Genomic DNA, 24,730 nt, shown 5'->3' with positions numbered 1-24,730 from the left:
ATTGGGCGGCAGATGGAATTTTCACCGCCGTTGCCATCCTTCAAGGTGAGTGGAGTTAGGGCCCGTGACACAGTGAAAGACGAAGAGCAGAGGAAGTTCTGAGAATGTGGGCCTGTGCTCGCATTGTGACATGTGGCCAGGGCAGGGCAACCAGAACTGTGAGGTTACAGTAACCATTCAGTCACCGTGTGTGCTGAGCCCCCGTGTCAGGTATGACTTCCTTCTACGGAAGGCCAAGAGGAAGAAGCCGGAAGGTTTTACAAGATGAGGTAACAGCCACAGAGCTTCTGTCTGCTGTCCTTCACCACCCACTGGGGACACTTAAGGCCATAGACACACCCAGAGTTTCCCATCTGCTCTGGAGATAGGAAACCAGGTTGCAGGATGCTTGTTCACAGCGGGCTGCGACTGAGAACTTCCGCTAAGTCATGGGTGTTTATTTGGCCACAAACTCCTGTGGCTCTGAGCTTACTTCCACCATATACAAAAGTGCAAAACAAAGGAACTGAATTTCGTAGCTCATTTTGTTGCTTTTCTGTAAATTTTGCATATCCCCTTGAGTTGTTACAAGGTCTCTGAGATCCTTTTTACTAAAGTGTTAGTTTATATATTATGTATGTAAATATATACATACACATATTTTATATATATATATACACACAGACACACATATGATACATGGTCTCTCTATGTAGTCTTAGCTTTCCTGGAGTTCCCTTTGTAGACCAGGCTGATCTTGACCTCACCAAGATCCTGCTTCTGCTTCCCACCTACACCACCACGCCTGGCTTGCACCCATAAGTTCTTAAGACCACAAATTTGTAAATTTCAAAAAAAAATCGTTAAATCAAAAAATGTGATATTTTAGAATGGATTTTCTTGTTGTTGTGTGTCTGAGATAGGATTTCATTCTGTCGCCTAGGCTGGTCTGGAACTCACTATGTAGCCTTGAACTATTGGTGATTCTCTTGCCTCAGCTTTCTGAGTGCTGGGATTACGAACAGGAGGCATTGTGCCTGGATAAGGAATGGAATTTTGTTTGCTTGTTTTTTGAGATAGTGCCTTTAAAGAAAAACTTATGGAGTTTTAAGGTGTATTAGAAGTTGCTTTACCAAAATGGATAGCTTTTGGGTCAGTGAGGTGGCTTGTTTAAATAAAGGCACTTGCTACCAAGCCTGAAGACCTGAGTTTGATCCTCAGGACTCACATGTTAGGAGAGAAGAACTCTTTCAAGTTGTCCCCTGACCTCCACATGTACACATTTGGATGACTCCACATTTAGATGGCTTATGCCTCCCATCCAAATAAATAGTTGTTTTTTTTTTTTTAAATGTATAGGTTTATTCAGGGTAAAATCTTGGGAATAGGGATTTGTTCATTGTGATTATTTAAAGAGGTGTTTAAAAAAAACTATCTCAAAGCATGAGAATGTACTTACTATCAAAGCTACTGAAATAAATTTTACCAGCCCATCCAGATCACCTGACCCCAACTCAACAAAATACAATTCCAGATCAAACCAAACTAAAACCATGTGGATCTTAGAGAGCTAGGATTTTTTATTTTTTTGAGATTTAGTAAGAATTATAGGTGTGTCTATGAGCTCATGGGTGCTAAAGGAGGGTGTTAGACCCCCTAAAGCTGGGGTTACAGGTGATTGTGGGAACTAAACTCAAATCCCCTGATAGTCCAAACTTAATTGCTCAGCCATCTCACTAGCCCAGTTTTTATATTTCAATCCTAGGTGCCAGTGTATTCCTTATCTGCTGACTGTGGCTTGCCATGAACATCCATTTTTCCTAGTAAATTTTAATGCTGTAATTAAAATTAGCACTACCATCAAGAACTGAATGTTTATTGATAAGTGTTAATGCTGATTAACAAAGGTACTTATCTCAGCTGCTTATCTCACCACGATTGATGGTTCAGAGTAATTCTGTTTTTTTATTTAAACAAAAACAGTTTAAATGTAGGTTGTTTGGGTTAAGGTTATTAGATTTTAATATGCTGGAAAAATATCCATGATTAACTTTGAGAAGATAGTTCTTCGGCTATTTAAAGAGATGCTCCATTTAATTTTGCTATAGAATCAGCTATGTAGGGTTTCTAATAGCTGTAAGATAAGAAAAAAAATGCATTAAGAGGGGTGGAGTGCAGTTTTCATTATAACAATATGTGTATGTAGAAGGGCTGAGTTATGATATTAAAAATAAAATAATGAGAATATTTGAAGAGATCTCCTCTCCCCATCCTTAAATAATAATCCACCTGTGAGTTTGATGAAGTTTATCGCCATTGTGGCAAAAATGAGCATGAGTTCTTTAATTTTAAAAGATGGCAGTTTTTCTTGACTGATGATTTAAATGACTCAAGTCAGCTTGATTTAAATTTAGCTGACTGAGTCTACTGCTAAAACTGCAGGTGTTCCTTGACTCTCTGGAAAAGTGAACAGAAATACGGATTGTAAGATAGAGAAGGGCAGCTTTGGTGGCCAGAGGAGTCCCAGGGGTTTGACAGGAGTGTATGGAATAAGCCCTGTCATCTTTGGAAGGGCGCGTCCTCTAAACGGTATGGCTCACGCGTTAAAAAACCCTGGACATTTGGAACAAACCTCTGAAAGGTGTAGCCGCATGCTCATCAGGAAGTCGTCTCTTCTGCTTGATGTGACTAAGATTTAGAACAGACATGATTTGTTAGGTGTGAATGAGGTCGGGTGAATGGTCCCTGAGTTAGTACGCCACCCACGCGGGGTGTGTGTGCGCTGAGCGGTCAATTTCAAGTGTCTTTCTTAGTCCTTCTTTACCGTATAATTTTGATCCAGGTCTCTAACTGAACATGGAACTTAGCGATTTGCCTAGACTGGCTGGCTAACCAGCCTCAGGTAGCCTTTGTTTGCTTCCCAGGAGTGGGATTACAGGTTCATGCTGCCACGCTCAGCTTTTTACCTTGGAGTGGGACAGAAGACATGAACTCAGGTTCTTAGGCTCTGCCTGCTGACTGAGCATCCTTCCCAGCCCCCGGGATAGTCCTAATTTCATATATATATGTATATATATATATATATACACACACACACACACACACACACATACATACATATTTTCCTTTTCAGGTTGACTTTTGTTTATATGTGTGCTTGCAGGAGTTTTTGTTGCTGGTTTTGAGACAGGGTCTTACTATGTAGCTCTGGCCCGCCTGAAACTCTCAATGTGGACAGGCTGGCTTCAAATTCACAGAAATCTACCTGCCACTGCTTCTCGGTTACTGAGATTAAAGGCATACGCCACCACCCCCAGTTCTGTGTGAGTTTATGTGCACCATGTGCAAGTGGTATCCATGGAGGCCAGAAAAGGGTGTCTGAGCCCCTGGAACTGGGGTTATAAGCATTTGTGAGCTGCCTCACTGGGTGCTGGGAACTGAGCCAGGGTCCTCTGTAAGAACAGTAAGCACTCTTAATGACTGAGCTGTCTGTCCCTCCAGCAATGAGTCTCAGCACCTTTTCGTGACGATCTAAATTCTCTTCTGAAATAAAACATAGCTAAAAGTATTCTGGAAATATGAATGAATGTCCAGAGAGTGTGATCCTGTTAACATCTCCTCCATCTTCTTCTTTGGTCTCTCTAAACACAAGATATAGTAAGTGTGACAGTAAAAATAGCTTCTAACTTCAGTTTCTATTTGCAGTTGAGGTTCATAAAGATCTTTTTTTTCCTCTTTCTTTTCTTTTCTTCTTTTTTTTTTTTTTTTAATTTGGAAGTGCTCCTGTGACATAACTGTCACAAGCTTTCTAAGTGCCATTTTACAGATGACATCAGAACACCCTGACCTCAGTCTTCAGCTAGGGTCTTGGCCAGAATACAGGTTCTAGAGGAGGAAACCAAATCACCCTCTGTCCAAATCTCATCACATATCAGATTCGAAGTAGTTGTAAATATTTAATTACAAATCCATTTCCAGGGATTTTTGAAGCTTTTCGCTTTTCTTCAGTGTTGAAAAACCACCTCTGGTTTGCAGAAGCCAGAGTAGCAAGACTGTCGAATGCTACTCCAGCCACATTAGCCTTGCGACAAATTAGACCCTGTGAGCTTGGTGCCCTTAGGGGTCTTGGGTGGAGCAGAAGGAGCTAGGAGAGAAGCGTGAAACAACTTGATACCCACAGGTTCTGTGACTCCTCCTGAGGTGAAGGTCACTTTACCTTCTTTCCTGGCTGCCAGTGATACACAAAAGGTTGAGGCCTTTAAGGGTTTCTCCAAGACTGAGTCATTGATGGAAGAAAGGCTGTGGATACTGAGTCATGCTCTTCAGCCTGGATTGAGACAGAAGGCTCCTGGTTGGTGAAAAGACCACACACCAGGGGTGGCCTGTGGCTGTTAGGGTGAAATTATGGAACATACTTTAAAAAGCTAGCACCCCTGCTTTTCTGGGAGGTGAGAGACAGAGAGAGAGAGGCCTCACAGGACCAGTTCCTGGTGGCATTGAATGTCAGACCTCTCTGAGACCAGCTTCCTCTCAAATCTGGTCCTCTCCTTCTGATATCTGGGACCTCACCACCATTCTGAGCTTTCCCCCTTTTTTCCTCAGCTCCCTTGGGGTTTCCTGGATTCCTTCCCCCTTCCTTCCGCTCCTCCTGTTTTCCCTGAGAGCATCTCATCCTTCCACTGGCTTCATAGTTTCTGCGTGCTAATTACTCAAGTCTAGCTCATTTCCCCTCAGGTCCTGTGTCTACCCAGCAAGCACTTCCCCACAGATAGCCCTCTGCCCAGGTTCCCCTTCCCAGAGACCAACTCTCTCTCCTAACAGAAACAGACGCTTGATACTCAGCTTTGAGCTCATCCTCACCTCCCGCCTTCTGGAGGCTTGGCTGTGTCTCTTCCTCGGACTTCTGCCATGGCATCATAACACACATTTATACTCTCTCTCCCTCTCCCTGCCCACTCTTGCCCTCTCTCATCCAATGTGATGAGTCAGTTGATGTTCCCTCACTCCTACTTCAGAAACCCCCATGCTCTTTTTTTAGTCTCATAGAAACCCCTAGATTCTTATCCTTGCCTGGACTCTTGAATCCCCTCGAGCGATGTCTGACTCTCTAAACTGCCTGCCCCTTAACTACTGCTGCATTCAGGCTGGCTTAGATCGATCCTAACCTCTTCGCTAGGCCAAGTCCTACACAGTCTGATAAATCCACCTCAGCACACTCCCTGCCCCACCCCCTCGACGCTCCCACAATGCCTTGGGCTTAACTGACCATCTGAATCCTGACCATAGTCTCTCCTCTGCAGTGACTATTCATCGCTCCTGGAACAATGCTTGCCACATAGAGGCACCTGACAGAAAGATACTGGATAAGAGGATGACTTCCCTAACAGTGAGGCAGCTTTCATTAGCTACTCTTACAAAGGGGAGGGCATGGGTCAACAATACACGGTGCTCTGTCACAGAAACTAGGCCCTCACACTTTGACTCACTCTGTTGCTCAATACCTCTTGCATGGGGAGCTAAATAATAATCTTTCATTATGAGCCTTCTCCCTCAGCGCTGGATTTTGTTAGCTCTTCCATTCCTTCCATTCTCTTTTTTTCCTGAGATGGGTTCACATATAGCTCAGGCTCTATGGAACTAAGGATGACCTTGAACTCCTGATATACTTCCCTCCACCTCCCACGTCCGGGAATGACAGATATGTACCACTACAATCAGGTGTTGGCTTTTATATGAAGTGAAATGGCTTAGCATCATTTTTGTGAAAAAGTTTTTTTTTTAACTTTTTCTATTTTTATTTTTTTAATTTTTATTTTTAACTGAGTACATTAGCTCACATCTATAATTCCCATCCTTCGGAAGCTGAGGGTTTGAAGCTAGCCTGGGCTACAGTGTGAGTTCAGGGGCAGTGTAAGGCTATAGTGTGAGACATTATCAACAGCAAATGAGAGAAAATTTTTTTATTGACACAAGTGCCATTAACATTGAAAACTAGCTGATGACTCTCCTCCTGCCCTATGCATTATCATATGGATAAAGTTTCTCAGAGGACACTTGAAAAATGTTAGGAAAAAAATGTTGTCTCTGGAGAGAGACCTATTGGGTTTTAAAATCTGTTCTGTTCTCAGAAGGGAAAATAATCCTGAACTTGGGAACTGCAATTTACTCATGTAGGACTTTATGAGGGTAGCTTTTTTTCCCTTTCTTTTTTTTCTTCCTTCCTTCCTTCCTTCCTTCCTTCCTTGCTTGCTTCCTTCCTTCCTTTCTTTCTTTCTGTCTTTCTTTCTCTTTCTGTCTTTCTTTGTCTTCCTTCCTTCCTTCCTTCCTTCCTTCCTTCCTTTCTTTCTTTCTTTCTTTCTTTTCTTTTTAAAGGTTGTATTATGGGGCTGGGGGAGAACTTACTTAATATGCTTGAAGCCCTGGGTGAGTCTGATCCCCCATACCAAACACATAATAGAATTTATGTGATAGTGAACTTGGTAGAGGTGTTTACAGGCATTACTGGGAAATTCATGGCTTTTGTTTTGTTTGTTGTTATCTTTTCTTCTCCTCCTCTTCCTCCTCCTCCTATCTTTCCTCCTCCTCCTCCTTCATTCTTCTGACCTGGATGGGCAGCTTCTCTTTTGGATTGGTTTCCTCATTTCTCAAAATCAAACGAGAAGACTCCCATCTGACTTCCAGTAGAGGCAGGGTGGGAATGACTGTGATTATGCTGCAATGTGGCCTTCAAAATAGGTAGGCATTGATACCAAGACAGACAAAGTCACCATTGTTAGCCCCTGTGGTTGGCCTATGATGCTTTGGGAAAACAAGTTCTGACTCTTTGCAAGACATTGCTTGAGGGCCTGATGTGACTCAGTTCTTGTTATTTATCACCAGCGGCATATATGGTATAATTCAAATACCTACATTTTTACAGGACTCTGGGTGGTTAGAAGAGGCCACTTAACCCTGGTGGAGACAGGATTTTAGTCAAGAACAGGAAATAGAGGATTTTCTCCAAATAGACTTCCTTGTCCTTTCCCCCTCCTTTCCGGCCTTCATCTGGCAGAGTGAGATGAGACATGGCCATTTATCCCCCCTTTCAGCCTGACTTCATAGGAATTCAGGAACCCTGGAATTACAGGCAGTGTGCATATCAGTGAGTCAGTCCTAGCTACTAAAATACATCCCTTGTTCAGCTGAGTTGAAATTGGCCAGTTGGCTCCCATAGGCATCCTCCGCTGAACAGCATCTGAGTTCACCTCTGAGCTGTCTTTGTCAAGGGAAGGGAATGAGACTGAAGAGGTAGACATGGAATTTGGGTGGAACTTTCCTCAGGAACTCGACTTTTTTTTTTTTTTTTAACCAAGGAGACAGTACAAGAATTCTTCCCGGAACGAAGCCGGCTTTTCTAGTACCTTCTATGATTGCAACCGCCTTTCCCTGTGGTTTGTTTTTATGTTTTAAGCGTCTTTGGAAATAGGATGAGAGGAAATCAGAGAATCCCTTTGAACCAGATATGACAACACCGACCATTTACCACCACTATTTAAAGCATACCCACTCTGAGCAGTGAAAAATGTCAGTGGCACTTTCAGAATAGATTAAGTGTCTGTGGCTCAGCAGTGGGGCAGAAGTCTTTCAGAGAACACAAGTGAGGCTAAGTAGGTGACAGCTGATACGGTGTGGTGGATGAGTTCTCGAGCCCCAGCTCCCTGTGAAATTATACACTGAGCATCTTTGAGAGTAGATTCAGTTTAGCTTCAAAACAAAACAGAACGTGAAGCATTGGGCTGAGTGGGGTAATTACACTGTCTGTGCACACTCATACCTTTGATGGTGCTTGGAAAACAGCCAAGGCTAGACAAGGAAGTGCAAAGGCGTGCTGCTGTTGTTCAAGCATATTTTCTACATGTGCTCGCACATAGGGCCACCTCTGAGGTGATTCCTGATGGACAGTGAGTGACACCTTTCCCCCGACCCAGCGTTACGGAGAAGCCTAGATTGTTGGCATTCTGTGTGTCCAGCGTTCTGTTTGTCTTGGCTGGAAATGGAAGCAGTCTTCTTGGCCTCAGGGGAGCAGAGTCATGGTCATGGCCAGGCTTTGGCAGCGTCTCTGCTATGGTTTCAGGTGGCTGTTTCTGTCTCTCAGTGCTGGGAATTGAGCCCAGGGTTTCACACATGCTGTACCAAGTACTCTACCATGGAGCTAACTCCCTACTGTACGTGTGTGCTGGGTGTGTGTGTGTGTGTGCTGGGTGTGTGTGTGTGTGTATGTGTGTTTCTTCATACCCTCTGAGGGGCTCTATCACTCTTGGCATGTCTCCCTTGACACAAGGTCTCTTCCGGAACCTGAGCTAGGATACTACTCAGAAAGCCCCAGCTATCCCTCTGTCCTCCACCACTGGATTTATAGGTGTGTGCTCAACCTCGCCCATCGGTTTTTCATGGGTTTGGGGGATTTGAACTCGGGTGCTCACATCCAAAGTGCTCTTACCTGCTGAGTCATCTCCTCCGCCTCTGGGGGTGGGGGAGGGGCTCGCTCGGGGGTCAGGGGATCACAGTATTTGAGGGAGAGCTTCAAACTCGAGGCATGAAAAGAACTTCAGGTGTGTAGCTTCCTGTGTACACAAAGGGCGCAGAAATTCCCTTTGAAGGAGGCTTCTCTCCATCTCCTGCTCTGGTTTTACGTTTAGAAGAGGTTACTTTTGGCTGACCTAGGTTGGTTCAAATTCTGGCTTGGCCACCCTCTGTAAGGGAGACCCTTCGAAGTTACTCTCCTTACCCTCTCACAATTTTGTGAAGATGAACTGAGAAAAGAATGGAGTGCCCAGTAGAGTCCTACCTAGGATGTCTGTTTGAAAACTATTCTAATCCTTTTACGCTGTGTGTGTTAAACAGTAGCTCAGGATGTGAACTCGGGACAAACAAGTCGAAAACACTGTGCAGGCAGGGCTTTGGTCTTAAATTTTAGATCCTTGGATAAGTTGCCCCTGCTTTGGGATCTTGTTCTGCCTCTGTAAAGGGGTATTGGTGGAGACTCCGGGGTAGAGGAGAACTGGTCCCTTAAATTATCAGCATGAGTTCGCTCCCCCACCTCTCTTTATGTTTTTTTGCATTGCAAGTTCCAAAGCATAAATTGCTTTTATCCTGGCTCTCAGAAGTGTCTACCACATTTAGGAGAGGCTACACAAAGAATAATGACCAAAGCTGGAGCTGCTCTGGTGTGTCCACCGGGAATGGAAATTCAAGCGTGATTAGCTTTGGCGGGAGGATTAGCGTCCAAGGGACATGTTTTTAAGCCGACCCCACTCTGCTAGTGAAACAGTGACGTCAAGCAGACGCCTAGCACAGATTCGCTGCCATCAGCGGGCACTGGTCACCTCCCAAACGCCGGGATTTCCGCTGATGGCAGAGCAGTCTTCTGCCTAATGCCTTTAAAATTAAGAAGTGACTGGGCAATCTAATGAAACAGGCAAATACCAGGATATGAAGAAAACGTGAGCCTTAAGCACCCATGCCCCAGCGTGCTCAGAGAATCAAAACATTGACTCTGCAAAATGAAACACCACTCCTCCTGCCTCTGATGGTCTGCAGTCTGAGAATCCCAGGATTGAGGGGTTAACGACAGGACCCGTGTGGAGATTTGTGAGGACAGGCAGAAGAAACCCAGGGCACATTGCCCCGTCAGGGTTCGGCCTCGATGCAGGCCAATCGGGATGGAGGTGGGGGTGGTCTCTGCAGGGAGGAGGCTCCCCTGTCTGCAGCCCTGGGCTTTTCCTTTCTCCCTCCGCCTGGCAGCCCTGGCTGTCTCCTGCAGCAGAGCCACGTGGATGTGTCTTTGTTGGTCTAGAGCGCCTGCTGCAGTACCCCTCAGCCGTGCCTGGGAGACCCCTCTGTATCAGCTTTGGGTTTCCTGGTACTGTAGACCCTCTCTGGCTGACACAGCCAGATGCTCGGTGAGGAAAAGCAGCCACCCCCAGCACTCCAGCTCTGGAGCCTTCCTGGTTCATCAGCACTCAGGAAGCCCTTGAAATAAGGGTGAACAGAGAAAATATTGCCAGGACCTCTGCAGAGTCGTCGGTTCCCCCCTCCCCCACCTCTGATCTCACACACACTAAGTGCCGCTATCTGTGTAAATAACCTTCTCTTCCCCGCCTCCCTCCGCCCTCTCTGCTCCCCACCCCCACCCCCACCCCCCCACCCCCACCCCCTGCTCTTGGGCTCTCTGGCGTGATAAATAGCCCGGCTACTGCACAGCGTGCAGTAACACCTGGGAATAATCATGCAAAAATAACAGTAAGAGACTGCGGCGCGTCTGTTCTTGACATTAACTTTCCTCAGTTTGACAGGCTGCCACCACCAGCTGTTAGACTTACGAGTCTTTTTTTTTTTTTTTTTTCCCTTCCCCCAACTGGAGATGGCTGCTTTCCTATTTTGGCCTCTACTAGGTTGCATCAGTATCCCAATCAAGACGACAGACAAGAGCTTTGACAAAGGAGCCCTTGCTAAAACTGCCAGTACTTTGGTTCTGAACTTTAATTCTCGTTATTAGTCCTCTATAACCCCCAGCGAGTTTTAAGCGAGGATCATCTGATGAGGAGTGTGTTTCTTCCTCTAGGAATCGTCTCATGTGAATTGCTTTTGAGTGAGGTAAAGCCTAACCTTGGGCCGCCTAGGACCAAACCGGCCATCCGTTGGCTTTCATTCAGGTCTCTGATAGATTGTCACCGGTGGTAATAATACTGATGGCCGAGCTAGCTCCTGTTTAGCGAGTGTTCCTCTGTCCCGCACCCTGAGCTAAGGTTGCTGGCATGACTCCGCGTCACATTAGCTAGGTGCTATTTCTGTTTTCCCAGATGAAGACAGTCACACAGAGATCAGGTGCCTGGCCAAGGGTTCCATAGTGAATGGCCAAGCTAGGATTCCCACTCTAAAGACCGTTGTCTGCTAACGTCCTCGACATGAACACTGTTGGTCATTCATGTCCAGCCTTTTGCACTCTTCCCTCGAACGCAGCTCTACAGCTGACCGTCGCCTTTTCGATCCATCTGTGATTGTTTAATTAGTGTTGGTTGATCCCCACGATGCAGCTCACAGCCTTGGGGCACAGGGACTTCGGGCCCAGTCTTTCTGTAGCCGGTCTCAGAGTTTAGCTCTTCAGTGGGTGTGGAGGGGTTTGAGGTGAGCAGAAGGAGACTTTGGGGGAGACCGTGCGAGAGAAAGAGGGGCAACTGGAGATTAGAAGAAGAGATCTGGGAGTAATTAAGGGCTCATCAGGACCTTTGGGGTGCTCTTGTCGCTGCTATGAAAGTATAAAATGGGGGTGCATCACGCCCGCAGGCTGCTGCCTGGTGTCAGTGTTTGAAGAGGCCCTATTTTCCCAGGCTGAGCTTCTCTGGCTTAAGCCCCCTTTTCTTACGCTTTTAACACACTTTAACCGCACTTAACCATGCCTTTGGAAGGGATTACAGGTTTATGTTAAATATAGTAGCATATAAAGAGCAGCTTTGTAAGGTTGTGTGCATGCTTTAGAGAGCTGGAACATCGGACTGGTGGCTCCCCAACCTTTTAAGCCAGTGTTTACTGAGCTGTACCCTGTGCTGAGCACTCCCTTTGCCTGAGCAAAGTGGTGGTGATGGTCATCACCACCCCTACTTCTTAGATTCTGATCCTGATGTTCCGTCACTGGCTCAGGGTCACTGGAGCATGAACTGGTCGAGCCAGGACTTGAACCCTGGCCTCCTGCTAGCAAAACCCTAGACCCCCACCCACCTCAGTTGCCCTGCTCAGAAGCCACTGCCTCATAGCAGGCAGGCCTGTGGAGGAAACCTCGGCATTAACAAGCTTCACTAGCTGAAGAAATTAGGGCCTCAGTATGAATCAGTGACCTGAGAAGTCAGGGCATAGAGGAGTTGAGCTTTTGTATAACTACTGAGGCAGGGTGTGGCGGGGAAGTCTTGAAATCCCAGCTCTAGAGAGATGGAAGCAGAGGAGTCCCCAGATTGAAGCCAGACTACTCTGTTTAAGGAACTCTGGCCTCAACAAATACGAAATTAACTATGGAATATCCTTTAAGCGCCCGCTTTCTGTATGGTACATGTGCTCTGTGTGGAACACCATGACACACTGAGAACTGAGACCTTTTTCAGAGGGACATTTCCACTAGGGCATTACCTGGCAGAAAATACTGGCCACAGTGTCCGAATATTGCGCTAGGTTCTAGTCTCCTGGGGTAGGTGATTTGCTTGTGAATTTCCCACTGAAGTGTGTTCTCTGCTCCTCTGGCTAACAGTGGCGCTGGCTTATTGTTCTTGCACAAAGTATGGGACACAAGTTCCCCTAGACCTAAGTGGGTTGGTCTAGGTGGCCTTCTTGCTGAAACATTCTCTGATGGTCTCAGGCAAAGGCTCAGACACACAGAGCTGCGCGCGCGGCTGATGTGAGGAATGTGGGTTCTGTGAAGCATGGTCTCCAATCATGATTTGAGCTAATGGAAATTCAGATTCTTCTCTGAGCCCTTAAGTATTGGTAAATAAGAGGAATGCTTTTAAAAACAGCATATCTGCCAAGGAAAACACTCTGGGGGTGGCTCCAATTCCCACCCTGAAAGCCCTCTTTCCATTTGGGGACCTCTAGGGAGGCGGGCCTGCTGTAGGCCACATGGGTGGTCTCTGCAGGACTCATACGGCAGTGGGGGAGAACGCAGGGTAGGGCAAGACCTAGTTCTTCTGGAAACAAGAGTTTTGAGCTCCAGGAGGAAAACTAGGATAATAGGAAAAGTGAGAGAATACTTCACTTTGTCCATCAGAGATCTGAATATTTGAGACACCAGGTGTTAGGGGCTTTAGATGGTTATTATTTTATGAGATTGTATATATAGTCATGGTCTCTGAACCCTCACTTCCTTATCTGAAGACTTGTTGGATGGGGTTTCTACATTATCACTACCTCAGCATTGACACCACATTTAGATTGTGTTCTTGGAAATCACGGCTAGCTTATTTGGAGGCCGTTGCTCTCCAGACACCCAAATTCTTCAGAAATTTAGACTTTGGGCAGAGAGTGTCCTTCGGTGATAGAGCATGGGTTGAGCCTGCTCCAGGCCCTGGGTCTGGCCTCAGCAGCAACAGCAGCAGCAGCAGCAACCCCCATAACATAAATTTTAAAAAGAAAGTTGACTTTTTTGGAATTTACATAAGTATCACAAATATTATGGGATGCATCACAGATCGCTCTGTCTATAAGTGGGGTTGTGTTGAAATGGGGATTCAGTGTTGAAACAAGTGTAATAAGATTTGTTAGCAATGTTAGGAGGCTGAGGAAAGTAGGCCTCACCGAGCTAAAAGGACTAGGAGAGGTCATGGACTGTGTCAGGCCTGGAGCCAGGAGCCTGGGTGCATCCAGAGAGGTCCCGTTCCTTGTCCTCATTCAGTTCTCACCTCCCAAATCTGAAGCCCTGCTCTCTCGGCTCCTCACTTCTTTTATTTTGGTCCATGTTCTTACACATCAGCTCAAGCTGTCTCTGTTCTCAGCATTAATGTGGGCTGTGGATCAGGCCACCTGAGGCTATTTTCAGAAAACTGTTCCGTTTTGCCCCGTTGGCTTCATACCACCCAACATCATCTCACAGTTTTTAATTTGGGGAAGTGACTCTAATCTCACACAGGGTTTTAGCGGCAATAAAGACTGTAGTTAGGATTGAGCTCTTTTATCCCCTCCTCTGCCTTAATTTCTTTCCTCAGAACCTCTCTCCTCCTTTGTCAGCCTCCATTTTAAAACAGGGGCGTTCAGTGGGAACTAGGATTCAAGCTCCCAAGAAGCGGTTCCTCGTGAATTACTTTATCGGGATGTGGTCCTGCTGAGGGCCTTTCTTCCTGGGACTTTGTGATCAGGACCAGAAAGGCAGAACAATAAAAAGTATGGTGCCAAAGAAGTTTTATGGCAGCTTTGAGAGCAGGAAATTAAGTTTCTTTAACATGCAGATGGGCGAAGGGCAGTTCACAGCATCTAGAATCCTCAGGCAAGTGAATGCCAGGTTATCATTTTAGGTGGAATGACCTCCTGGTCATTTCATCCAGGAACCCTCACAGACCACTGCCTCCGCCATTCAAGGAGCACAGTTCCTCATCTGACGCTATTGAAATACTTGTTCTATTAGGTTTTTTTTTTTCTTTAAGCAACAAAGACTATATAACATTAAATCTGTAGCCAAAAGGCTGCAAAGAGACTTTATGAAGCAAGGGATATATGCACAGCAGATGAGATCAGGTTTTACTAGGTCAACCATCTGTGAATCCTTCTTAACATTCACTGTTTGTCTCCCCAACTGATAATGAATGCAAGATGCTGTCCCTTGAATTGAGGCCCTGTCTGCACACAGTGCACAGGTAATCTGGAGTCCTAGTACACAGGTGTGTTCCTCTGAGTCTTTTCCACAACCCGTGACCTGTTTCCACGGTCAAATCAAAGTTGCTCAATCGCAGTCCTTGTACTTGTTAAGTAGCCAAAGGAGTGACTGGCGGTCTGTCTAGGACATATGTGGGCTTCGGTTTCATCACGTTCCGGCGTCTAAACTTGGAAAGAACACCTTTGCTGTCCTTCTGGGGTTAGGGGTGCAAAGTAGACATTCCTGCACCTCAAGGCCTTGCACTTGGCTACAGTATCCGTTTCTTTGGATTGGAGGGTGGGGGGCTCCCCAGCCTTGGTCGAGCTCCTCAGTCGTCTCAATAAGGTGATTATTGAAGGCTCTGTAGGTGGGGGGCTCAGGTTGGTTGTGTGGATGCCAGGCACACACATTTATTTATCCTCTTTATGAATTCCTGCTAAACTTCACGCTAGAACACTTAATTAGGAATTGGTTCTTAACACAGGCTAATATTCAGCTTACATGCTTCAGTGTGTATAATCAAGTTATAAATTTTATAGATTCAGCAGAGTAAGTTAATATATTTTAGTAGTGATTTAATTCATTATCGTTTATAAAGTACTCTGAGAACAATTGTAGTCCATCTCCTTTATTTAAATGTCCAATAACACAGATATTGTTTTTTATTAGTATTTATCAGTTTCTCCTTTAGATAATGTAATAATTTTGAAAATGAGGTTTCTGTATGAGTGGGAAATAGTGTTAATTTTACAACGCATTTCCATTCACGTCTCCGGAGACTGAAAGGTTGTCCGTTGGTAAATTTAGAAGGCCTGCTTCTCCTTCAGGAAGCTAGGGCTCCTCCTCGTCACCTTCTTGGATCTGAAAACACAAATTGTTCATTTCGGTTCTGCTTATATTTTTGACACCACGAAAGCACTCAATGATAATTGCAAATGGAATGTAGAGTAATGATCTGTTCTAGAAGCCATGTAAGCAGATTGCATTACAGAGAACTCCCAGAATGCATCACCCCTGCAGTAAGCCTGTCTGTCTTTCAGGTTGACCCCCTGTTTACAGTGCCGGCACCACCGCCGCCGATTGCCAGCAGTCTCGCACCTCAGATTCTGCCCTCCTACTTTTCCCCATCTTCATCCAATATTGCAGCACCCGTCGAACAGCTTTTGGTTCGGACTCGGTCCGTGGGTGTCAATACGTGTGAAGTTGGAGTAGTGACAGAGCCAGAGTGTCTCGGGCCCTGTGAACCTGGGACCAGTGTCAATTTGGAAGGGATCGTGTGGCATGAAACAGAAGAAGGTAAATACCATTTATTTTTATTTATCTCCCTCTGCCCTCTTCTCCATGATGTATCTCTGTCCACCTGTGAAGGGGCTTTATTTGCTTTGTGGTTTGAGAGGGCAAAAAGGTTCTTTGTAGGCTCTCTGACCTGGTTTAAATAACGATACTTGATTGGCGTGTTCCTGGTTGGTTTTACCTTAAAGATATGTCAGAGCCTTAAAATGCTTCTCCGTACAGAGGGCTAACATGGAGAATCTGTGAGAAGCGGGGTCAGGAGCAACTTTCTCCTAAAAGGTATCAACGAGACAGAGCTCAAGATCATTTTATTTGTGGTGTGCCAGCCCATTTGTCTTCTTTCTGCGGAGTCTTCTATGTACCTACCTTCTGAACCTAACGTGCCCCTTGTGCATAGCCAGGGCCATTGTCGTGATGTAGCTGAGGCTGGTTGGTGCTCAGAGCTAATGAAGCTAAGGTGAAAGGTTTAAGGCCCGGTTGAGCCAGTCATCTCTCCTCCGTCTCCAGACAGAACCTTTCCTGCCCCTTAACTCAGCAAGCCATTTGGCAAATGCATCCCATTAGTCACCGGGGAAACACCGCCCGGGGAAACGGGATCCATCGATCACCGCCATTGGGAATATAAGTCAGAGTACCAGCCATGCAGATAGTTGGTCCAGATCAGGTTGCCATGTCTCGGAGCACGTGGTGTGTGGAGTGTTTCAAGTGGCATGCATCATTAACAAGCCAGAAGAGACTGAAAAGCAACTCCCAGAGACTGACAGCAGCTTGCTCCAAGTACAGTGAGAAAAGCAGGCAAGGAGCTGAAGGAGGGAACACACTAGCTGTTTCAAGAGGAGCAGTAGGCAATGAGCACGGGGGACCTCTCTCTCCCCTTTAAGCTAGGTTGGTCAAGGGCAAGGGCCATGGATGGCCTCTGTGAGAAGAGTCGGGACAAGGCTGAGACAAGAATGGGCAGAGACTCAATCATTAGTTGGATTTGCTATGGGGGAAGATTGAGGATGCAAAACCCAAAGGAAGAAGGTAGATTATATGCCCGGGAGGCTTGGGTGTGCCCCCAGGAGGGGGGTTTGGGTGTGCCCCTAGGAGGGGTTTATTGATGGGCAGAAAAAAATTATTTTATTTCTGGCTGTTTCAAGAAAGAAAAACAAAGATTATTTTGCGCACTCTTGTATGGCCCGTTTCTTAATAATTAAAAACAAAGATTACAGCTTGTGCCAATAATGAAGAAAAATAATTAACTAGACAGTAAAGGGGAATAAAAATAGTTCTTGTTTGTTTAAGTAGAAGTGATACCTAAAATTTAGATTGACTTTTTTTTTTTTTTCCAAAATCTTCTCCATCTGTGAAGTTTTAGTTTGTTGGGTTTGTCTCCCTTCTGGAAAGCTGATTAGCACAATACCATGAGAATATGGGGGCATGAAGTGTGACATGAGGTCACATAGATATACAGGTTTCTTATCGTCTGTTCGTTCGGGACCCATTGCCAAGGCCAAGGCCGGTCTCTGTCTGGCCCCCACACTCCTCAGGTTGTATAGCTTTCCTTCCTAGGGTTCTTCCTGTAGAGCAGACGTGGTGGAGAAGGGGTTCAGGCTGACCCCTCTTTTTGTAGAAAGAGAATTGAGACATTAACAACATCACAGTTAATTAGTTACATAAAGATTTTCAGCAACAAGGGAAAAAAAAGGATTTAGAAAAAATAGGGGTTGACTTCCATAAACTTGAAATGGAGATTTCCTGGAAAATTCACCCATTAAAGTGAGGTGCTGTCTTTCTGGTTCCTAATGGGTTTATTGCTTGCCATGATTTTATTTATGGAAGTGTGGTGTAGGACAGGCTTCCTGCCCTGTAATCTCACTGGGTGGTAGCTATTACAAAATTAGCCATAAGCTTTCTGGGACAGTTTGGGTTATTTTTCAGTTTGCCTAGAAGTCTGCTTAGTTTTGACTTTTAACCTTAGCCTCTAATAAAAGTGGATTATATAGAGCAGGGGGCTTGAGAGCTTGTGATTAAAAGCCAAAGCAGTCCGTGAACTGAAGTAGAATTCTGATACTCTGGCCCCATGTTTAAAGGAGAGTGAAGATAATGGTTTTGATAATATATAAAGCCTTACCACTTCCACCCTAGCCTCTAAAAAATGGTTTTTGATTTGAAACAAACAAACAATCTGTTTTTGAGACAGTTGCACTCTTTACTGGAGGCTGGCACTGAACTCATGATCCACCTGCCTCTGCCTTCTGACTGTTGGGATTCCAAGCACATGTCCCTATGCCTGGTGGCTTACAGATTTTGCTATAACTGGGTTTCTATGTTTCCACCCAGCCATATCTCTGGGTGTCTCTGCCCCAACTCATAACTATAGAAGCAAGGCAGAGTAGCTGACCGTGACCAAGGCCCATCTCCTTGCTGTCTGTCTCACGTGTGCCAGGGCATGGCGTGGGCAGTTGTTCACTGTGGTGACGTAAAGAGCCAGAGCCATTCATAGGGGTTATTCTTGCTGAATTTCTGACCTACGTAGAATCAAAGAACTTATTTTTTATGAAGGCCTGGGTCCTAAGACATGTGTTTAATACACTCATTTTCAAGAAGAGGGCATTTACTTTTTTCATTTCTTTCCTGGTACTGTGTGCTTAAGGCCTTGGCACCAATTTAAAAATTAAACTCAATTGACTATTAATGTCTCCTTTTCAGGAAAAACAAAGAGAGCCACAGAACAAAGACATTTGGAGCCAATTATTTTTGCAGAGGGGGGGGGAAAGATGGTTTTGAGGAAAGGGGAGGGCAAAGCAACATACAATAATTTGTCATATGAGGTTTCACTAAAGGAAGAGCTACTTGTCCCCACACTTAGAAAATTGACAGGTGCCTGTGAGCTAAGTTGAGTCAAATCTCTCCATTGCTACTGTAACGAGTAGTGTTTTTCCAAAATTTAATTTGATAGTGCAGTCACATATGTGGAGGTTGTATATGCCTGTGCTTTTAGACCCTAGAATTTCCAGAGTTCATAGTTACTGTCTCCAGGGGATAGTGGATATTCTTGCAACCTCTTGGAGTGGGGAAGGAATAGGGAGACTGGGACCTGACGTTGGGTTAAGGACTTAGTTGCCTCTTGTTCTAGGAAGCCCTCATTAGAGTCAGTTTCCTTTAGTCGGTCTTTGCTCTTGTTGTTACTGCCCGTCATGAATTTCTGGTTGTTCAAGAACCCAGTTGTGCTCAGGAATAAAGTGTTAATAGTAAAGTTGCTTCTGGAAAAAATTAGCCGGCTTCAGAATATGCTTAATAGAAGAGAAAAACTATTACTACATGTGCATGTTTGCTTACCCTACTCTGATCTTTCTTCTTTAAGGTGAATGTTTAGGAACAATGATGAATTGTACGAAATTACTCACAGATGTTGGAAGAATCTCCATAGCATTTCACCCATGACATTTGGGACACACATGCCTCAAGTATAAGAGTTTGTTTGAATTTGATCTTAAGAAGGGGGAGGCAGTTTGGAATTGGTGAATTCAGCACTGTGTGTAAATACATGTGTTGAACTTGGCTTTAGGAGTCTTGAATGTGTTTTCTTTTGCGTTTTTATTGAAGTTGTGGGGGAGGGGTTTCAACAATTATTGTTTATTTTTAGTTTTATGTATATGAGTGCCTCTCTGGGTATGTGCACATGAGCACAGGTGTCTGAGGAAGCCAGAAGAGGGTTTGGATCCCTAGAGCTGGAGTTACAGGTGGTTGTGAGCCGCAGGGCACAGGGCGTGGTGGGAATTGAATTCGTGACTGCTGAACCAGCTTTCCATCCCCTCAATTACATTTCTTATTGGACCTTTTTTGGTGGGTGGCCATATGTGAGAGAAAAGACTTGGTTCATGTATATCCACCATCCCCTTTAGTGTCCTAATGCTTAACTGAGTAAAGCTCCTTAGAGAAAAGAAAACTGGCATTTGCCAATGATGGCCTCTTGAACACCCACGGGAGAACAGAGCATGAGTTCTCAGCACCGTGCTATTGACTCACCCAGTTAGGGACGGCTTTTAAAACTGTCAGATGCCCAGGTACCACCCTAGGCACCGAGTCAGTCTGAGTTGGTGTGGATTTGGGCATTGGTCTGGTTTGGTTGATGACCTGCTACTGGTGTTTTAATATTCCAAAGGTGATTGGAGGGGTAGGGGAAGGTGAAGGATGGGGAGAGAAGGGAGAACACTAGGTCCCTTGCAAGCTCCTTGATCTTTTCTCTCTAAGGGAGTCACATATATTTATTGTCTCAAGTTCCCATTCTTTACCATTCTTTACCTGACAGCTGACAAGACCTACAAAGATGTTGAAGTATGGCGGGGGACCATAGTTGTTCAGTTACTTGTGAGGGAAGGTGGGAGCCTTGAACATCCATCCAGATGAACCACAGAGGATTTGAGCCACAGCCTTCAGGAACTACCGATTGATACCACTCTTCCTAAAATGGTGGGAGGCACCTTACTGTTGAGTTTTCAAACGAGCCACGCACAACAGGTTTATTTCTTTGTAGTTTCTGCTGAATTAATTTCGAAATAGTCCAGAAACTAGTAGTAACATTAATGTAGCATATATCCTGGAGAAAATGGATCTCACTTGTAGCTCCAGCACTCAGGAGACAGAACAAATCTGAGCTTGAGGCCAGCTTGGGCTCCAGGGAGACCCTGTCTACAAACAAGCAAACAGACAAACCTTGCTTAGATCATCAGTGGGAGATTTCCTAGGAGACAGTGGAATGCCAGTGGTGCAGTCAGTATGATTGTAGTGAGACAGAATCGTGTTGAAGGGAAGAGTGCCACATAGGAACTTCTTCACCCGGTGTTCTGTGCCTTTGGTTTCCAAGTTTAAAAAAGAAGAAGAAGAAAAGGGAAAAAAAAAGATGAAGACTTAGGAAATGATGGTTTTAAAAGGTAATTAACTGGAGAAATAAATGACTCTTTTTAACACCACTAGGGATGTTCTTAAACTCTGTTTCTCTTGCATTTCCAAAGTCATAAATGTGCAGTGTAGGGAGTTTCAAGATCACTCCCTAAAAGGCAAATGATCTGCATAACTGAGACTAGCCTAAAATACAGCCTTATGATTCCCGTTCTGCCGTATTTCCTTCCTGATCCCACTACTTCAAACAGAACATTTCTTTTAAACTTCTGATTAATTTGAGAAGAGATTACATGCTAATCCAGGCTTATGCCGTGTTTTCTGTGCCTGAGCATTGGAGTTTGTGTGGTGCTTTGCTGAGTGAGAAACTGTTGATTGAGAGCTGTGTCATTAAAAATTCGACTGGTATCCCCAGGGGCGTGAAATGACATTGTTGACTCACATGCCTCATTATCCTTTCCCATCACTAATAACCACACAGTCACAGCAAACGTGGAGATAAACGGTGGCTGGAGCTAGTGACCAGTGCTCAGTTGAGGTTTATCAGTTCATAGGTTTGTCAAAAAGAAATAATTGTTTAATTACTGTGTTGGTAAGAAAAAGGGTCTAGCCTTGATCCTCTGCAGAACCCCACAGAGGTGTTGAGGAGCTGAAAGAAGTATTAATTAGTACCACTGCCTGCACTGGGTATGAACTTTTCCATAGTCTTTCTTGCTCAGTTTATAAGGAAGGCTGCCAATGAGAGAGTGCAGATGGTCCCTTGAAAGCCACCATCACTGGTAGCAGAGCAGAGAGAGCACAGGTTGTCTCTTCCAGATTGCATATTCACACGGAAGGGAAACCCACATCAAAAACCAACGCAAGTGTTCACCGAATGCTACCTCTTCTTATTCTGAGGGCGGGGTTGTTGTTCGGTTTTGCTTTTGAGATAGTTTTACTAAGTTGTCCCAGGAACAAGCCATCCTCCTACTTCAACTTAGCTCCTTAACTCCAGCTTTAGCTAGAGTTTCAGGTGTGAACCGCAGTGTGGATCCAACATTTTTAAATTAAGAAAAGATTTGTAAACCAAATGGTGGTGGCCCACGATTTAATCCCAGTGTCGCGGTACCACCCGCTACACTGGCATCAGCTACCCAAAATTGGGGGGCCAGGGCCCTACATGCCAGCACTCAGGAAGCAGAGGCAGGTGAGTCTTTGTAAATTCGAGGCGAGCCTGGGCTACAGAGTGAGTTCCAGGACAGCCAGGGCTACCCAGAGAAACCCTGACTCAAAAAACGAAAACCAACAAACAAAAGATTTGTAATGATAGAACTCTGTGACGTGCACACGCGCTTTTCTGATGGAGTAACGTGTCCAAACTGGGCACGATGAGGAATTAGAGCTGTGTGTTTTGTTGGGAAGCCAATACTGTCACTTTCCTCTTACCAATGGGAATCACATGCTGCTTCCAAGTAGGACTCCGCTTCATGGGTTCAGACAAACGTTTAATTTTTGGTTCTCTGTATCTATCCTTTGGTGATTACATCAGGTGTTAAGTAATGGAGCAGAAGCCTTGAAGAAGTGAGTACTTTAGAAAAGACACTTAGAAACCTTTTTTGTTGCTTTGTCTCAAAGACAAACTTCTATATTTGAATACAGGACTTCAAGCATTCAAAAGTCAATTTTTCTTAGGACTTAGATGTGAGAAAAGATGAAAGCATGTGCAAGCATGCAAGTGTGTGTGTGTGTGTGTGTGTGTGTGTGTGTGTGTGTGTGTGTGTAACTGACATACTTTTTTTTCCCTGAATGGAGGAATTTATAAAGAAATTCCAAGAGTCTTTGTTACAGTGACTTCAAACTGAAGATACATTTATAATCGCAAGATGGAAATGATCTCACTATTTGCAAAGAATAGCTACTGACCCATCTATACACATAGATTCAAGCATTTCATTGATTTTTTTCTTACACTTTTCATAGCTTTATTGACATATAATTCACTTAACATGCAATCTGCCCATTGAAAGTGTATGTATGATCCATTGGCTTTTCACTGCATTTACAGTTAGGCACTCATCATCACAATTAATTTCAAATAGGTTTTTTATCACTCCAGATGAAACCCAGGACTTTACTCCTCCCGAAATGACTTTCTCATGTTTGTTCTTGATTCTCTGCTGGTTTATGGGTAAACATGCGGGGTTTGGGCTAAGACAAAGGGTTGATCTGGCAAGCACTTACTTTGTGCCTGGGTGTTTATCAGGCACTGATTTCATTTCAACGAAAGCAAGCTCACCATCTCCATCTCGGTTCTAACGGGGGCATGGGACTCAGGTCACCTGTGTCGGGCAGCACACCTGGCAAGTGGGAGTCTAAATTCGAACTCGCTGCAGCTGGACATAGAGACCTGACTCTTCACAACACCCCTGCCTTCCGGATTTCTGCTTTCCTTCCATCAGAGTTCTCGTGTATTCCCCAAGATGCTGGGTGGAAAAAGGGAGCAAATGTGGTGTGGTAACTGACCGCAGGCCTTATTTGAAGTGTGAAGGAAGAGTTTCTTTGTAGTTCACGAGTCTGGTTTGGCGGTTGTCCTCAAACTTCAGCTGGGTTGGTGTGCACCCACCATCCTCTGCAGCCCCACTATCCCGAGAGCTGTTTAAGTGTGAGCCATCTGTTTCCTCAGTGTCCTCTACGCCTGGCATAGAACAAGCCCAAACAGACGTATCTGTTGACTGTTGGATAAATTCATGGAACCAAGTAATACAGACTAAAAACCTGTGTAAGTTGGAGTAGTGGAGCCTCAAGCCAGGAATATGCTATTTTTGAATTATGTTTGGTTTAGACAATAAAATATAGCTCTAGAAATACTTCATTGTTGATTGAATTTGAAGAGCTCTTTGCCTATTTTAGATAAAAAATACTTTCTGCCAGTCCATAGCTTGTCTTTTATTCTTCTTACGATGGTTTTCTCCCTCTCTCCTCCCCCAACCCTTGTCAACTTCGTCTAGATTTTCTTCTGTGCTATCTTTCAGTTTCATAGTTTTGCACGTATGTTGAGGTCTTTAGTCCATATAGAATAAACGTTGTGAAGGGTGTGAGGTTTGTGTCTAGGTGTTTTTTATACCCAGCTGTTGTAGAACCTTTCTAAATCTGTTGCCTTTGCACCTTTGTTGAAGATCAGTTCACTATATCATCATGTGTTTATGCCTGGGTGCTGTTCTGTTGGAATACCTTGATTCTTTTCTGCCCAAACCACAATCTTGATGACTACAGCTATACTATAGAGCAGTGGTTCTCAACCTGTAGGTCATGACCCCTTGAGGGGGTTGAATGACCCTTTCACAATGGTTGCCCAAGACCATTGGAAAACACAGACATTTACAGTATGATTCATAATAGTAGCAAACTTACAGTTGCAAAGTACTAAGGAAAATAATTTCAGGGTTGGGGATTAGCACGTGAGGAACTGTGTTAAAGAGTGGCAGCATGAGGAAGGTTGAGAACCACTGTTCTGAATATTCTAGAGTGGTCTTTGAGGTCACACCATTGTGGCTCACAGCTTTGTTCTTCTTCAGCTTTGTGATGGCTATTTTTTGGCTCTTTGCCTCTCCATGGTAACAATAGAATCAGTTTGCCAGGCTCCATTAAATGACTTCCTGGGGTTTGGATTAATATTGCCCTAAATCTACACATGAAGTAGGAGGAATTAATATTTTGATTATATCAAGTCATTCTCCAAATGTGATATCTTCATTTACTTAATTCTTGGATTGCTTTAATCAAATTTTATAGTTTCCCTTATGTAGATAACATACACGTTCAGTTAGAATTATTTCATGTTTTGTGATACTAATGGAAATGGTATGTTTTAAGTGTAATCTTTTAAAAAGAGTTTCTTACATTTGTTGAGTGAGCATGTACATGCACTCACATTTAGTGAGCTCAAAGGAGTGCCGTGGTGCACATGTGGAGTTCAGAAGACAATATGAAGGATTCAGTTCTCTTCTTCCACAGTGTGGGACTCAGGGATGAAATTCAGGTCATCAGGGCTGGTGGCAAGCATCTTTACCTTCTGAGCCACCTTGACAATCGTACGTTTTAAGTGTTAAATTCCACTTGTTTATTACTGAGATATGAGAGAGTGACTGCCTCTGTGTCCTGTGCCTTGGCGCCATCACTTATCAGTTCTACATAGTTAAATGTTGCCTTCTCTCCTTTTCTTTC

General features: G+C 44.6%; 1 protein-coding gene across 1 annotated transcript in view; it reads left to right on the top strand.

Annotated features, from left to right (window-relative positions):
- Znf608 (zinc finger protein 608) overlaps positions 1–24,730 on the top strand; it is a 105,706-nt gene that overhangs the window by 30,445 nt on the left and 50,531 nt on the right. The window contains 1 exon segment of the mRNA XM_052742203.1: positions 15,391–15,646. Coding sequence (XP_052598163.1) covers positions 15,391–15,646 — 256 coding nt within the window.

The sequence above is a fragment of the Peromyscus californicus genome, unplaced genomic scaffold (genome assembly GCF_007827085.1).
Source record: "Peromyscus californicus insignis strain IS unplaced genomic scaffold, ASM782708v3 Scaffold_17__1_contigs__length_78620276, whole genome shotgun sequence".
Taxonomy (NCBI): Eukaryota; Metazoa; Chordata; class Mammalia; order Rodentia; family Cricetidae; genus Peromyscus; species Peromyscus californicus.
This window is presented reverse-complemented; position numbering and strand designations above follow the sequence as displayed.